Below are 16,475 nucleotides of genomic sequence, written 5' to 3'. Positions count from 1 at the left end.
GTGGTAGACTATGGGCCTCGAAGGGCAGGGGTTCTTTATCAGTGACAATGTGACTGGGCATCCGTGGGGCCAGGGTCTGTGCTACGGGCTGAGAGGGACAGAGATGACCAAACCAACGGAGGTGATCTGTGGTTGAGGTACCCTGAGGCCCTTGCTCCTTCCCCTGGGAGCCCATAACACTTCACGAAGTCAGGTCCTGAGGGGTGCCCAGTCACTCTCTTGGCCCTCATTCTGTCCCCTGAGGCCTCCAGAGGGCACAGGGTCAGGACTGGGGCCTGAGGACTCAGTTCCAGCCATGGGCAGTGGGGAGTGTGTGTGTCAATGTAAGTGTGTGCATGCCCCAGCCTCTCTGGTCCAGAGGGGCACAAAGGTTCTTGGCAGAGGGAAGCCCCCAGGAGGGTATCCTAGGGCCGGAGGCCCATAAGTACTCGGGGTTCTACCCTGAAGTCCCCACTTCTCACCCCCTCACAGAGATGCCTCCACTCACACCTAGCTTTCTCCCCAGGGGGTTGCCCCCTGCACCCACTTGCTGCCTCCTGGGTCTCCCACGGCACCGAGCCACACAGCCATCTTTCTCCAGACACCTTCCTGGGCTCCTTTGAGGGCTGGATTGAGGGTGAGTGCACCTGCTGGGTCCCCCCACTCCTGGCCAGGCTCCCACCCACCCCCAGCCTGCTCCCCAGCCCAGCTGGACACCAGGGCTTCTAGGACCACACCCTTAGGGCAGAAGGAAGGGCGCTGGGGAGGGGATGGGTCCTGGGGGAAGGACCGGTCAGTGAGGGGAGGCACGTCCTGGGGGGTAGGACGCGTCCTCGGGGGGTTCGTCATAGGGATGGGAGCGTCCTGAGGGGCAGCAGTTCTGGGGGAGCGCGACCTGATGGAGGGCACCTGTTGTGGGGAGGGAGGCTCATCCCAGAGGGCGGAGAGCACAGCCTAGGGGCAGGCACCTCCTGGGGGCGGGCTCTTTGCGGCCCCTCCCCGGCCTGGGCTCCGTCCCCGGGCGCCCCCAGCGGGGACGCAGCTGCACCGCGCGCCGCAGCTGGACTGTGCGTCACAGCTGGACTGCGCGCGACATCTGGCCAGCCATGGGGACAAGAGCGCTGCGGCGCCCCTACTTTTTCCCACTACTGCTGCTTCTGCTGCTCTGCGGTAAGGGGACGCTGAGTCCGGCCCCGGGGCGCCCCAAGCTCCTCGGGGGTCGAGGGATCCGCGCGGCCTTTGGCATCCTGCCTCTGCACCTGGCTGCTCCTCCTCCTCAGCACCGATCTGGGCCAGCCCGGCGCGCCGGGCTGTGGAGGCGCGGTCCCCAAGATGCTCCAGCTGATGGTGACGGGCCGGGCTTGGAAGGAAGGCAAAGGGTCTCCGGCAGGCTGTACTTGGCCAACGGGCTCGGCCAGAGCCCGCTCCTCCCTGCTGCGATGTCTCCGGCCTCGCTGTTCTGGGACTGGGGACTGGCGGGCGTGTCCATCTCTCTCCTCCCTGTGAGGCAGTGTGCTCCACGTCCCAGGCGCCCGGATGCACAGCCGGCGCAGGGGTGTGGATGAGAGGAAACCAGAAGTGGGAGTGCTAGATCTTCCCTCCTGTGTCTGTCCTCCAGGGACAGTGTTTCAGTGTGAGTGTGTGTGCCTGTGTCTGGAGCAACTGGCTGGAGGGGACAGAGGGCGGCTTTCTGAGGTTTCCCCTCCCAGACCCCTTCTCCAGCGAGAAAACACGGGGCTCCTGGGAAGACACATTGCTCACAAACTGGGAATGGATTGAATGAAATGCTTGTTTTGAAAAATCCTTCTAAGGAAATCATCCAAGAACCAGTGATAGGGTACCCGTGTTTGGGGAGGGCTTCCGTGGGAGAGCCTTCCTGAGCCTGGCCAGCTCTGAGAGGGGGAAGCCCTGGCCTGGGGGTCCACTGTCCCCTGGGTCCTTTGGATGCTCCTTTGTTCTCACTGGCCTCAGTTTCCCTGACTGGAAGATGTAAAATTGGGCTTGTTTGCATTGCCACTGTCAGCTTCGATGACCTGGAATTTGGAAAAAGCTGCTTAGGCCCATTGGCATCTTGAACTCCAGGTTATCTTTCCACTGGTGATGTCTGACGTGGATAAAGTATGACTTCATTTAATGTTCAGGGCTTAGAGCCCTAGGGTTAGCTGGATTTTTGTGTTAGAGGAAAGAGTGATTGGTGGCTTCCAGAAGTCAGGAGATCAGGAGCACACTGATACAGGATTTCAGCAAGCTTCAAATGCAAAACCCTTGGATGAAGATTTTTTTTTAATTTTAATTTTTTAATTGGAAGATAGTTACTTTAAAATGTGCTGGTTTCTGCCATACAACAACGTGAATCAATCATAATTACACATATATCCCCCTCCTCTCCACCCTCCCGTCCCACCCCTCTAGGTCATCACAGAGCACCAGGCTGGGCTCCCTCTGTTACACAGCAGCTTCCCACTTATTATCTGTTTTACACATGGTAGTGTATATGTCAGTGCTACTTTCTCAATTCGTCCTACCCTCTTCTTCCCCTGCTGTGTACACAAGTCTGTTCTCTACGTCTGCATGGAGATTTTGGTTCCTGTAATGGGAGAAGACTGATTCATTATGACGGAAACTGAGGCTCTCCTTGCCTGCCTACAGCCTGGAATTGAGAAGGACCAAAGGCAGGCCCTGTGGAGAAACCTTCCATGTTAATAGCCTTGGGCTCATGCTGGCGTGGTTCTGGAAGCCACCTCATCTTGTCCCATTGGACCTGGTGTCCCTCGCCCACAGAACCTGGGCTCAGGCTCCCCAGCCAGCGTCAGGGTCCAGGTCAGCCCCTCAGCAGACACAGTCCAGCGCTGGCCTCATCAGAGTAAGGACCTCAGGAACTGACTCCTGACTGAGTCGAGGAGATGCAGAGAGGGAGGCCTGCTCATGGGCTCGTACTGCTTTGTCATTCATGGGATGGGGGCCATACAGCCCTGGAGGCTGCTGCGTCTTGGCTGCCAGGGCTGCTCTGGATGCTGACACCCCACCATCCCTGAGCTGTCTCTGGGTGGTGCAAATGAGTACAGGGAGCTGGGCTAGCAAGGGGGCTGTTCCTAGTGATCATAAGGGCCCATTGAGGACAGGCTCTGAAGGACCCATCAGGGAAGGTGCTTTGAGAATTACAAATCCTAATTCAGAAGCAGGTGCTGCTGTGCAGGGCCCTAGGGTCATGAGGTCCAGCAGAAGTCCACTCAGCTAGGGCTCTGGTTCTGTGCCTGTTACTGACTGGGGCTGAAACTGGACTCAGGTTTGACTGCTCAATGCTCAAAAATCAGTCTTGAAGACAAAAGGGTTAGTGGGGAAAAATGCTTTATTCAGGAAGCCAGCAACCTAGGAAGATCAAATCACCCAAATCAACTCCAAGTTGCCAAACAGAGGGCAAGAGCTTTTATAATTTTTTAATAATGATTTCATGTTTTTAAAATGTGGACCATCTTAAAAGTCTTTATTGAATTTGTTGACCAACGTAGACAGCATATTAAAAAGCAGAGACATTACTTTGCCAACAAAGGTCCATCTAGTCAAAGCTATGGTTTTTCCAGTAGTCTTGTATGGATGTGAGAGTTGGACTATAAAGAAAGCTGAGTGCAGAAGAACTGAGACTTTTGAACTGTGGTGTTGGAGAGGACTCTTGAGAGTCCTTGGACTGCAAGGAGATCAAACCAGTCAAGCCTAAAGGAAATCAGTCCTGAATATTCATTGGAAGGAATGATGCTGAAGTTGAAGCTCCAATATTTTGGCCACCTGATGTGAAGAGCTGACTCATTTGAAAAGACCCTGATGCTGGGAAAGATTGAAGGCAGGAGGAGAAGGGGACAACAGAGGATGAGATGGTTGGATGGCATCACCGACTCTATGGACATGAGTTTGAGCAAGCTCTGGGAGTTGGTGATGGACAGGGAAGCCTGGCATGCTGCAGTCCATGGGGTCACAAAGAGTTGGATACAACTGAGTGACTGAACTGAACTGATTGAATTTGTTACAGTATTGCTTCTGTTTTATGTTTTGGTTGTTTGGCTTCAAGGCATGTGGGATCTTAGCTCCCTGACCAGGGACCCAACCTGTACCCCTTGCCCTGGAAGGCAAGGTCTTAACCATTGGACTGCCAGGGAAGTCCCAGGGCAGGAGCTTTTAAGGGAAAGCTTCAAGGATGTGCAGGTGGGGGCTATGTGCAGAACAGCACTGCTCAGATTGGAGCAGCTTGTATTATGGGTGCAGTTCGATCATCAGGCAGTTAGCTCTTTCTCCCTGGTGGTTTTAGTATCTGTAAGACCGCTCAGGAATATGCACTGGACAGTGTTATCTAAGTTATTCAGGGAGGAGCTAAAGATTCTGAGACTGCTACAGGCCTAACTGCTACTTTTGTCACTCCATGTCTACAACCTTTCAGTCATTACTTCCTTTAAAAATACTTATTTCTTTTACCTATTTATTCAGCAGTGCTGGGTCTTAGTTGCCGCATGCAGTCTTTTAGCTGTGGCATGTGAACTTGAGCTGCGACTTGTGGGATCTAGTTCCCTGACAAGGGATGGAACCCAGGTCCCTTGCGTTGGGAGCATGGAGTCTTAGCCACTGAACCACCAAGGAAGCCCTACAATGTGTGTTAAATAGGCCGCAAACAAGCCCTTTTAAATTAGCATAAAATTTGAGTTAAATCATATAAATCAGAATGACTTCCACATACCTCAATACGTGAAAATTTCGTCTATCATTTTCCCCTTCTGATCGCAAGTCTTTCAGTAGAAAGCACTGATGATAAAAATATTTGTCCCTTGATCATGTTTGCTGCTTGCCCTGGGTCTATCCTCTGCCTTGGTGCTAGTCCTACTTTTCATTTATATGAAAAGTAGTTATTTTTTCATATAAATGAAAAATTTTTTTCAGTTTTTTTTTTTTTTTTCATTTACATGAAAAGCCTAGTTATCCATGTTGGAGGAAAACTAATCAGCCATAAAAAGGACTACAGAGGTATGTTGACAGTGGGACATTCTATAGGTTATGTGTGTGTGTTAAGTTGCCTCAGTCGTGTCTGACTCTTTGCAACCCTATGGACTGTTGCCGGCCAGGCTCTCTGTCCATGGGATTCTCCTGGCGAGAATACTAGAGTGGGTTGCTGTGCTCTGCTCCAGGGGATCTTCCCACCCAGGGACTGAACCCATGTCTTTTATGTCTTCTCCATTGACAGACTGTTGCCACTAGTGCCACCTGGGAAGCCCTTTATAGGTTACACATCTTATCAGCTATATCAGATTGTCACACAACTGTTACACATGCACTTCAGGCAGTAGACTATAAAGCAAGCAGTGATACATGTCATGAGTAGTTATACTCTGACAACTTTACTAGGTCAGTTTTCCATTTAATGCTCTCCATGAAGTTTAATAAACCAAATAATCTTGATTAGTTTAATATTTCTTTCAGAGATGCTTCAGGGGCCATTTGGAGAACTCAGTTAGCTAGAGAAGGAAACCTAACTCTTATCAAAAACAGCTCAATATTCCAGGAAACATTGCTCTTTTAACAGAGTGAGAAAACCAAACTCCAGTCTTGTATTAGTTTACTTTTGATAATAAAATTCATTTATTTTATTAACTTCCATCTAATCTTACTCAATCCTGACCATGCGTAAAACTTTTCTTAAGATTCCTTTTATATAAACCTCCACGACTTCTGTATTCACGTAAGTTTGTCCCTTATCTTTTTCCCATCTAGAAACGATGAGCTCTAGGGCAAAATTGTTTTTCTTTTTTCTTTAACAAAGCTATCTCCATTCTTTTTTTTAAAAAAAATTATTTATTTAGCTGTGCCAGGTCTTAGTTGCGACACAGGATCTTTGATCTTCGTCAGGCATGCAAACTCTTAGTTGTGGCATGCAGGATCTTTGTTCCAGCCTGCATATGCTTGGTTGCAGCATATGGGATCTAGTTTCCTGACCAGGGTTTGAACCTGGGCCCCCTGCATTGGGAGTGTGGAGTCTTAGCCACTGGCTACTTAACTTTAGTACTCTTGCCTGAAGAAGTCCATGAACGGAGGAGCCTGGCAGGCTACAGTCCATGGGGTCCCACAGAGTCGGACGCAACTGACTATTATTTTTAGTAGTTTTAATTACATATTTATTGTAATTTTCATCCTTAAAAACGCTAATCTCTAGCAAAACCCAAAAGGCAAGTAATTGAACTGTTTGTTATACTAACATTTTCTAACTGACAAACTTATAAACATGTTCTATAACCTCTAAAAACATACATTTTTATAGCATAATTTCTCTCTTTAAAGTGGCACAAACATCTTTAGTTTTTTCTCTCCTAAGAAGACGAATGCTAGACTTGTATAGCAATCAATGTTCCAGTATTTTATCTTAAAAAAATGACCTAGACCTTCAATGAATTTTTATCATTTAACTTAATTTAGCAAAACTTTAAAGTTTCAAGTTACTGAGAATCAGCAATACGTGAACCGTGAACTCCCTGATGTTCAAGCTGGTTTTAGAAAAGGCAGAGGAACCAGAGATCAAATTGCCAACATCCGCTGGATCATGGAAAAAACAAGAGAGTTCCAGAAAAACATCTACTTCTGCTTTATTGACTATGCCAAAGCCTTTGACTGTGTGGATCACAATAAACTGTGGAAAATTCTGAAACAGATGGGAATACCAGACGACCTAACCTGCTTCTTGAGAAATCTGTATACAGGTCAGGAAGCAACAGTTAGAACTGGACATGGAACAACAGACTGGTTCCAAATAGGAAAAGGAGTACGTCAAGGCTGTATATTGTCACCCTGCTAATTTAACTTATATGCAGAGTATATCATGAAAAACGCTGGATTGGAAGAAACACAAGCTGGAATCAAGATTGCTGGGAGAAATATCAATAACTTCAGATATGCAGATGACACCACCCTTATGGCAGAAAGTGAAGAGGAACTAAAAAGCCTCTTGATGAAAGTGAAAGAGGAGAGTGAAAAAGTTGGCTTAAAGCTCAACGTTCAGAAAACGAAGATCATGGCATCCGGTCCCATCACTTCATGGGAAATAGATGGGGAAACAGTGGAAACAGTATCAGACTTTATTTTTTTGGGCTCCAAAATCACTGCAGATGGTGATTGCAGCCATGAAATTAAAAGACGCTTACTCCTTGGAAGAAAAGTTATGACCAACCTAGACAGTATATTCAAAAGCAGAGACATTACTTTGCCGACTAAGGTCCGTCTAGTCAAGGCTATGGTTTTTCCAGTGGTCATGTATGGATGTGAGAGTTGGACTGTGAAGAAGGCTGAGCACCGAAGAATTGATGCTTTTGAACTGTGGTGTTGGAGAAGACTCTTGAGAGTCCCTTGGACTGCAAGGAGATCCAACCAGTCCATTCTGAAGGAGATCAACCTTGGGATTTCTTTGGAAGGAATGATGCTAAAGCTGAAACTCCAGTACTTTGGCCACCTCATGGGAAGAGTTGACTCATTGGAAAAGACTCTGATGCTGGGAGGGATTGGGGGCAGGAGGAAAAGGGGACGACTGAGGATGAGATGGCTGGATGGCATCACCAACTTGATGGATGTGAGTCTGAGTGAACTCCGGGAGTTGGTGATGGACAGGGAGGCCTGGTGTGCTGCGATTCATGGGGTCGCAAAGAGTCGGACACGACTGAGCGACCGAACTGAACTGAACTGAACTGAGAATCTAAAATAATTAAAACATAATCATTTCTAAAGAGTTCATCTAAAAACTTCTATATCATTTTTATGTATTTTACTACTTATGACAATATCATCATGGCAAATCAGTTTTTTGTTGATAATTTTTTCAATAGATATAACATGAATTTACTGACTTTCAGTAAACCTTTGTACAAGAAAAGTATCATATGTAGTACTGATGATTCTGAAGACATATCTGTATTAATTAACAAATCTTAATACTGGATATTAATTTAATACTTAATATTCTGCAGAGTGCATGAACCTGAAATTCATTTTGGTTAGTTTTTTGTTGTATTTAGAAATGTTTGATTTGTAAGTGCTCACTTTTCTTTAAGACAGTTAAATAGAGATCATAGATTAATTTTGGTAATTTATAGACTAATTTTGGTAATATTATCCAAAGATAAAGACACAATTATGATGTGGCTTCCTGGTGGCTCAGACAGTAGGGAGTCTGCCTGAAGTGCAGGAGACCTGGGTTCAATCCCTGGGTTGGGAAGATCCCCTGGAGAAGAGAATGGCAACCCACTCCAGTATTCTCGTCTGGAGAATTATATGGACAGAGGAGCCTGGTTGGCCATGGCTCACCAGTCCATGGGGTCCTAAACTTACTTACATTTAAAAGGCTTCCCCTGCCCCCCACCTTTTTTTTCCTTTTGGCTTGAAGTTCTACTAATTAACCCAAGGCCTGCTGGCTCAGTTTCATGCCTTGCTCTTGACACAACTGTTGGGTTTGGATATTACTCCCACGATGCCTCTCTGCAGCAGTTGATCCCCATGATCATAAAACATTTAGCGGCACTTAGTCTCAGCTTTTCCCACTCTAGCAACCTAGAAAGGGCTGTTGTGACTGCCAGCTGGGCTTCCCTGGTGACTTAGCAGTAAAGAATCTGCCTGCAATGCAGGAGCTACAGGAGACGTGAGTTTGATCTCTGGGTTGGGAAGATCCTCTGGAGGAGGATCCTTGCTTGGGAAATCCCCTGGACTGAGGAGCCTGGAGGGCTGCAGTCCATGGGATCCCAAAGAGTCAGACACGACTGAAGCCACTGAGCACGCACGCGTGCATGTGACTGCCAGCTGGATTCAGTGAGTTCAGTCCCCATAAGCTGTGTGGGGACCTAGGAGTGTGGAGTTGCATGTATGGGAAGCTCCTGCCAGTGCCTGGCACACATTCTGTGAACATTTGAGTTTGCTAGCATCTGTGGCTCCCAGGGGCTCACCTACAGCACCACCACATAGAGTGCCTGTGCCAGTGTGTCTGTGCATAAACATGGCACTGTCACTGTGTTTGTCACTGGTGGGAGTAATGTCCTGCTGTCGGGCCATCTCCTGTCGCATTGGATTCTGTGCACTCAAGTGGGCCCAGGTGCAGTGCTGGATATCAGGTACCCCAGTGACTGCAAGGAGGTGCGTGGCTCAGAGGTGCTTTGGAGGTCCTCTGACGTCACTATATGGAAATTGAGGTCCAGGATGGGGAGGGAACTCGCCAGACCACAGGGGCTGAGGGCAGAACCTTCTAGACCCCACAGTGTCCCAGAGCCATACTGGCCGTGGCCCGTCACTGCTGAGCCCACCGAGGAGGCCATGGTCTGCTTGCTGCTTGTTTGCACTGGAGGAGAATGAGAGCTCCTGTTTTTCATTTCCAAATGACTGGCCGTAAAAGGCTTTTCTCTCCGAAATGCATCTGTTTGGCTGTTTATCATTTCCCAGAGTCTGAAAGTCCCCTAGACAAAAGAAACACAGTTCTGCTTTTTCTTTGTTTCCTTGATGGAACTGCTGAAATGGTTTTCTATTCCAAGTTAATTTCTGAGAACTTTACTAATGCAGCTGGTTGCCTGAGTGGGTGGCAACCATCTACCTTTTTGGTGTTGTCAGGAATCTGCATCTTTACCTCTCTTTTTTTTGTTGTTTTTAATCTATTGTTTTATTGAAGGATAATTGCTTTATAGAATTTTGTTGTTTTCTGTCAAAGATGAAACAGCCATAGGTATACATATATCCTCGCCCTTTTGAACCTCCCTCCCATCTCCCTCCCCATCCCACTGCTCTAAATTGATATGGAGCCCCTGTTTGAGTTTCCTGAAACACACGGCAAATTCCTGTTGGCTATTTATTTTATATATGGTAATGTAAGTTTCCATGTTACTTTTTCTATACATCTCAATCTCTCCTCCCCTCTCCCCATGTCCATAAGTCTATTTTCCATGTCTGTGTCTCCACTGCTGCCCTGTAAATAAGTTCTTCAGTACCATTCTTCTAGATTCCATATATGTGTGTTAGAATACAATGTTTATCTTTCTCTTTCTGACTCACTTCATTCTATATAATAGATTCTAGGTTCATCCATCTCATCAGAACTGACTCAAATGCATTCCTTTCTATGGCTGAGTAATATTCCGTTGTGTATATATACCACAACTTCTTTATCCACTCATCTGTCGATGAACATCTAGGTTGCTTCCATGTTCTAGCTATTGTAAATAGTCCTGCAGTGAACAATGGGATACATGAGTCTTTTTCAATTTTGGTTTCCTCAGGGTATAATGGCACCCCACTCCAGTACTCTTGTCTGGAAAATCCCATGGATGGAGGAGCCTGGTAGGCTGCAGTCCATGGGGTCGCTAAGAGTTGGACATGACTGAGCAACTTCACTTCGCTTTCACTTTTCACTTTTATGCATTGGAGAAGGAAATGGCAACCCACTCCAGTATTCTTGCCTGGAGAATCCCAGGGATGGGGGAGTCTGGTGGGCTGCCGACTAAGGGGTCACACGGAGTCGGACATGACTGAAGTAACTTCACAGAAGCAGGGTATAATATGCCTAGGAGTGGGATTGCTGGCTCATATGATGATTTTATTCCTAGTTTTTTTAAGGAATCTCCATACTGTCTTCCAGAGTGGTTGTATCAATTTACATTCCACCAAAAGTGCAGGAGTGTTCCCTTTTTGTCCATACCCTCTCCAGCATTTATTGTTTGTAGACTTTTTGATGATGGCCATTCTGACTGGTGTGAGGTGATATCTCATTGTAGTTTTGATTTGCATTTCTCTAATAATGAGCGATGTTGAGCATCTTTTCATGTGTTTGTTAGCCATCTGTATGTCTTCTTTGGAGAAATGTGTGTTTAAGTCTTTTCCCCATTTTTTGATTGGGTTGTTTGTTTTTCTGGCGTTGAGTTGTATGAACTACTTGTATATTTTGGAAATTAATCCTTTGTCAGTTGTTTCATTTGCTATTATTTTCTGAGGGTTGTCTTTTGACCTTGCTTATGGTTTCCTTTGCTGTGCAAAAGCTTTTAAGTTGAATCAGGTCCCACTTATTTAGTTTTGTTTTTGTTTCTATTACTCTAGGAGGTGGGCCACTGAGGATCTTGCTTTGTTTTATGTCATCAAGAGTTCTGCCTATGTTTTCCTCTAAGAGTTTTATAGTTTATGGTCTTACGTTTAAGTCTTTAATCCATTTTGAGTTTATCTTTGTGTATGGTATTAGGAAGTGTTCTAATGTCATTCTTTTACATGTAGCTGTCCAGTTTTCCCAGCATCATTTATTGAAGAGGCTGTCTTTGCCCCATTGTATATTCTTGCCTCCTTTGTCAAAAATAAGGTACCCATAGGTACATGGGTTTATCTCTGGGCTTTCTATCTTATTCCATTGATCTATATTTCTGTTTTTGTGCCAGTACCATACTGTCTTGATGACTGTAGCTTTGTAGTATAATTTGAAGTCAGGAAGGTTGATTCCTTCAACTCCATTCTTCTTTCTCAAGACTGCTTTGGCTATTTGGGATCTTTTGTGTTTCCATGTGAATTGTGAAATTTTTGTTCTATTTCTGTGAAAAATGCCATCGGTAATTTGATAGGGATTGCACTGAATCTGGTAGATTGCATTTGGTAGTATAGTCATTTTCACAATATTAATTCTTCCTACCCAGGAACATGGACTATCTCTCCATCTGTTTATGTCATCTTTGATTTCTTTCATTAGTGTCATAATTTTCTGTGTACAGTTCATCTCCATAGGTAAGTTTATTCCTAGATATTTAATCCTTTTTGTTCCAGTGGTGAATGGGATTGATTCCTTAATTTCTCTTTCTGATTTTTCATTATTAGTATATAGAAATGCAAGTGATTTCTGTGTATTGATTTTGTATCCTGTAACTTTGCTAAATTCACTGATTAGCTCTAGTAATTTTCTGATACTGTCTTTAGGGTTTTCTATGTACAGTATCATGTCATCTGCAAACAGTGAAAGCTTTACTTCTTCTTTTCCAATATGGATTCCTTTTATTTCTCTCTCTTCTCTGATTGCTATAGCTAGGATTTCCAGAACTATGTTGAATAATAGTGGTGAAAGTGGACAACCTTGTCTTGTTCCTGATCTTAGGGGGAATGCTGTCAGTTTTTCACCATTGAGAATGTTTGCTATAGGCTTATCATATGTGGCCTTTACTATGTTGAGGTAGGTTCCTTCTATGGCCGTTTTTTGAAGAGTTTTAATTATAAATGAGTGCTGAATTTTGTCAAAGGATTTTTCTGCATCTATTGAGATTATCATATGATTTTTATCTTTCAATTTGTTAATATGGTGTATCACATTGATTGATTTTCATATATTGAAGAATCCTCGCATTTCTTTTTCCTCGCATTTCTGGAATAAACCCAACTTGATCACGGTGTATGAGCTTTCTGATGTGTTGCTGAATTCTGTTTGCTAAAATTTTGTTGAGGATTTTTGCATCTAGATTCATCAGTGATATTGGCCTGTAGTTTTCTTTTTTTGTGTGTTGTCTTTGTCTGGTTTTGGTATCAGGGTGATGGTGGCCTCATAGAATGAGTTTGGAAGTGTTCCTTCCTCTGCAATTTTTTGAAAGAGTTTTACGAGGATAGGCATTAGCTCTTCTCTAACTGATAGAATTCTCCTGTGAAGCCATATGGTCCTGAGCTTTTGTTTTTTGGGAGATTTTTGATCACAGCTTCAATTTCAGTGGTTGTAATTGGGTTGTTCATAATTTCTATTTCTTCCTGGTTCAGTCTTGGAAGATTGAACTTTTCTAAGAATCTGTTTATTTCTTCCAGGTTATCCATTTTATTGCCCTATAGTTGTTCATAATAATCTCTTATAATCCTTTGTATTTCTGCATTGTCCATTGTAACCTCTCCTTTTTCATTTCTAATTTTGTTGATTTAATTCTTCTCTTTTTTTATTGATAGGTCTGGCTAAAGGTTTGTCAATTTTGTTTATCTTCTCAAAGAGCCAGCTTTTAGTTTTATTAATCTTTACTATTGTTTCTTTCATTTCTTTTTCATTTATTTCTGCTCGGATCTTTATGACTTCTTTCCTGCTACTAAGTTTGGGGTTTTTTGTTCCTCTTTTTCCAGTTGTTTTAGGTGTAAAGTTAGGCTGTCTAGTCGATGTTTTTCGTGTTTCTTGAGGTAGGACTGTATTGCTATAAACTTCCCTCTTAGAACTGCTTTTGCTGCATCCCATAGGTTTTGAGTTGTCGTGTCTTCATTGTCATTTATTTCTAGAGATTTTTTGACTTATTCAGTAACTTGTTGGTTATTTAGAAATGTGTTGTTTAATCTCCATGTGTTTGTGTTTCTTACAGTTTTTTTTCTTGTAATTGATATCCAGTCTCATAGCGTTGTAGTCAGAGAAGATGCTTGATATGATTTCAGTTTTCTTAAATTTACTGAGGTTTGATTTGTGGCCCAAGATGTGGTCTATCCTGGAGAATGTTCCGTGTGCACTTGAGAAGAAGGTGTATTCTTCTGCATTTGGGTGGAATGTCCTGAAGATATCAATAAGATCCATCTCATCTAATGCATCATTTAAGACCTGTGTTTCCTTGTTAATTTTCTGTTTTGATGACTTGTCCATTGGTGTGAGTGGGGTTGTTAACTTCTCCTACTGTTATGTGTTACTGTCAATTTCTCCTTTTATGTCTGTTGGTGTTTGTCTTATTGAGGTGCTTCTATGTTGGGTGCAGAGATATTTACAATTGTTATGTCTTCCTCTTGGATTGATCCCTTATTCATTATGTAGTGTCCTTCCTTATCTTTTGTAATATTCTTTATTTTAAGGTCTATTTTGTCTGATGTGAGGATTACTACTCCAGCTTTCAGAGAAGGCAATGGCACCCCACTCTAGTACTCTTGCCTGGAAAATCTCATGGATGCAGGAACCTCACAGGCTGCAGTCCATGGGGTCGCTAAGAGTTGGACACAACTGAGCGACTTCACTTTCACGCATTGGAGAAGGAAATGGCAACTCAATCCAGTGTTCTTGCCTTGGGAATCCCAGGGATGGGGGAGCCTGGTGGGCTGCTGTCTATGGGATCACACAGAGTCGGGCACGACTGAAGAAACTTAGCAGCAGCAGCAGCAGCAGCAACTCCAGCTTTCTTTTGCTTCCCATTTTCATGGAATATATTTTCCCATCCTTTCACTTTCAGTCTATATGTGTCTTTAGGTCTGAAGTGGGTTTCTTGTAGACATCATGTATATGGGTCTTGTTTTTGTGTACATTCAGCCAGTTTGTGCCTTTTGGTTGGAGCATTTAATCCATTTACATTTAAAGTAGTTATTGATATATGTGTTCCTAACTCCATTTTCTTAATTGTTTGGGATTGATTTTGTAGATCTTTTTTCTTCTCTTGTATTTCTTTACTATATAAGTCCCTTTAACATTTATTGTAAAGCTGGTTTGGTGGTACTGAATTCTCTTCACTTTTGCTTGTCTGAAAAGCTTTTATTTCTCCATCAATTTTAAATGAGATCCTTGCCAGGTACAGTAATCTTGGTTGCAGATTTTTCCCTTTCAGTGCTTTAAATATACCCTTCTGGCTTGCAGAGTTTCTGCTGAAAGATCAGCTGTTAAGAATATGGGATTTCCCTTGTATGTTACTTGTTGCTTCTCCCTTGCTGCTCTTAATATTCTTTCTTTGTGTTTAGTTTTTGTTAGTTTGATTAGTATGTGTCTTGGTGTGTTGCTCCTTAGGTTTACCCTGTATGGGACTCTTTGTGCCTCTTGGACTTGATTGATTATTTCCTTTTCCATGTTGGGGAAAATTTCAACTATAATCTCTTCAAAAAACTTCTCATACCCTTTCTTTTTCTCTTCTTCTTCTGGGACCCCTATAATTCGAATGTTGGTGCTTTTGATATTGTCTCAAATGTCTTTGAGACTAGCCTCAGTTCTTTTCATCCTTTTTACTTTATTCTGCTCTTCAGAAGTTATTTCCACCATTTGATCTTCCAGCTCTCTGATTCATTCTTCTGCTTCAGATACTCTGCTATTAATTCCTTCTGGAGTATTTTTAATTTCAGTAATTGTGTTGTCTCTGTGTGTTTATTCTTTAATTCTTCTAGGTCTTTGTTAATTGATTCTTGCATTTTCTCCATTTTGTTTTCAGTGTTTTTGATCATCTTTACTATCATTACTCTGAATTCTTTTTCAGGGAGTTTGCCTAGTTCCTCTTCATTTATTTGGACTTCAGTGTTTCTAGTTTATTCCTTCATTTGTGTAGTATTTCTCTGCCTTTTCATTATTAAAAAAAAAATTATTGTGTTTGAGGTCTCCTTTTCCCAGGCTGCAAGGCTGAATTCTTTCTTTTGGTTTCTGCCCTCCCAAGGTTGGTCCAGTGGTTTGTGTGAGCTTGTATAAGGAGAGATTTGTGCTGAGTTTTTGTTTGTTTGTTTGTTTGTTTTTCCTCTGATGGGCAAGGCTGAGTGAAGTGGTAATCCTATCTGCTGATGACTGGGTTTGTATTTTTTCTTTGTTTGTTTAGATGAGGCATCCTGCACTGCATGCTACTGGTGGTTGGGTGATGTGGATCTTATATTCAAGTGGTTTCCTTTGTGTGAGTTCTCACTATCTGATACTTCCTAGGGTTAGTTCTCTGGTAGTCTAGGGTCTTGGAGTCAGTGCTCCTACTCCAAAGGCTCAGGACTTGATCTCTAAAATTCATTGAAGAAACAGCATGAACTTTCCAAAACCATCTATCTTATTTTCTTTGAAACGGCAGTCAATTCTGGCATTTAAAGACTTTCCAAGTGTTTCATCCAGGGACTTGTAAATCTCACTTGTCTTCTCACAGGCGAACCTCAAGCTCACCAAAAAAGAAAGTTTTACTTCCAAGTCCCAGTCTTGGTACCACTGAGCCCAGCCCCACATCCCTCTTCTCTCCTTGGTGGTGGACTTTAGACAGATACCTCGACACCTCCCATTCCGGTACCAGAAACTTTACCTCAGTCTTATAACACTGGATGGATTGTTGGGTTTTGCTGGGACTTCCTTAAGCCTGTGCATCAGAAATGGTGCTCTATTTAACTGTCCCTCCATCCCCTCATGGAGGTCACTTACAGGTGTCCCATGGTGCCTGTCCTGTGCCTCCTCATACCACACTGCCCACTCCCTCCATGGGCAGGAGAAGTTATCCCGTGAAACTCGCCTCAGGATGTCACGTGGTCCTTGATGGCACATCCTCAACCTGCTCTGGCCAGGCCCCTGCCATGTTGGTGTGTGGCGATTCTGGGACATATGGAGATTCTGGTCTATGAGGAAGGAGGGAGGGAGAGGAGGAAGGAGTTCCAAGAGGGAGGATGTGCAGGGGGAAGGAGGAGAATGAGATGGAGGAGGAGGAAGCACTGAACTGGGTCTCAGTGATGTGACAGGTGGTGCCTGGGTTAGGCTGAGGATGTCCAGATGTTCCAGGTCCAGGGGTCCAGGCCCAGAGGATTAACATCCAGATCATCCA

At 44.0% G+C, this 16,475-nt stretch overlaps 1 protein-coding gene across 2 annotated transcripts in view; it reads left to right on the top strand.

Moving 5' to 3' along the window:
- Nucleotides 1-995: 995 nt before the first annotated feature.
- Nucleotides 996-16,475, top strand: part of RAMP3 (receptor activity modifying protein 3) — a 41,348-nt gene continuing 25,868 nt past the window's right edge. Inside the window, exon 1 of one of the 2 annotated variants that reach the window (XM_069586837.1) lies at nucleotides 996-1,149. In XM_069586837.1, coding sequence (XP_069442938.1) covers nucleotides 1,086-1,149 — 64 coding nt within the window. In that variant the 5' untranslated portion in view covers nucleotides 996-1,085. The remainder of the gene's footprint in view (nucleotides 1,150-16,475) is intronic. The other variant, XM_069586838.1, reaches the window with a different exon arrangement.

Source organism: Ovis canadensis, chromosome 4, assembly GCF_042477335.2.
Source record: "Ovis canadensis isolate MfBH-ARS-UI-01 breed Bighorn chromosome 4, ARS-UI_OviCan_v2, whole genome shotgun sequence".
NCBI classification, from domain to species: domain Eukaryota; kingdom Metazoa; phylum Chordata; class Mammalia; order Artiodactyla; family Bovidae; genus Ovis; species Ovis canadensis.
This window is presented reverse-complemented; position numbering and strand designations above follow the sequence as displayed.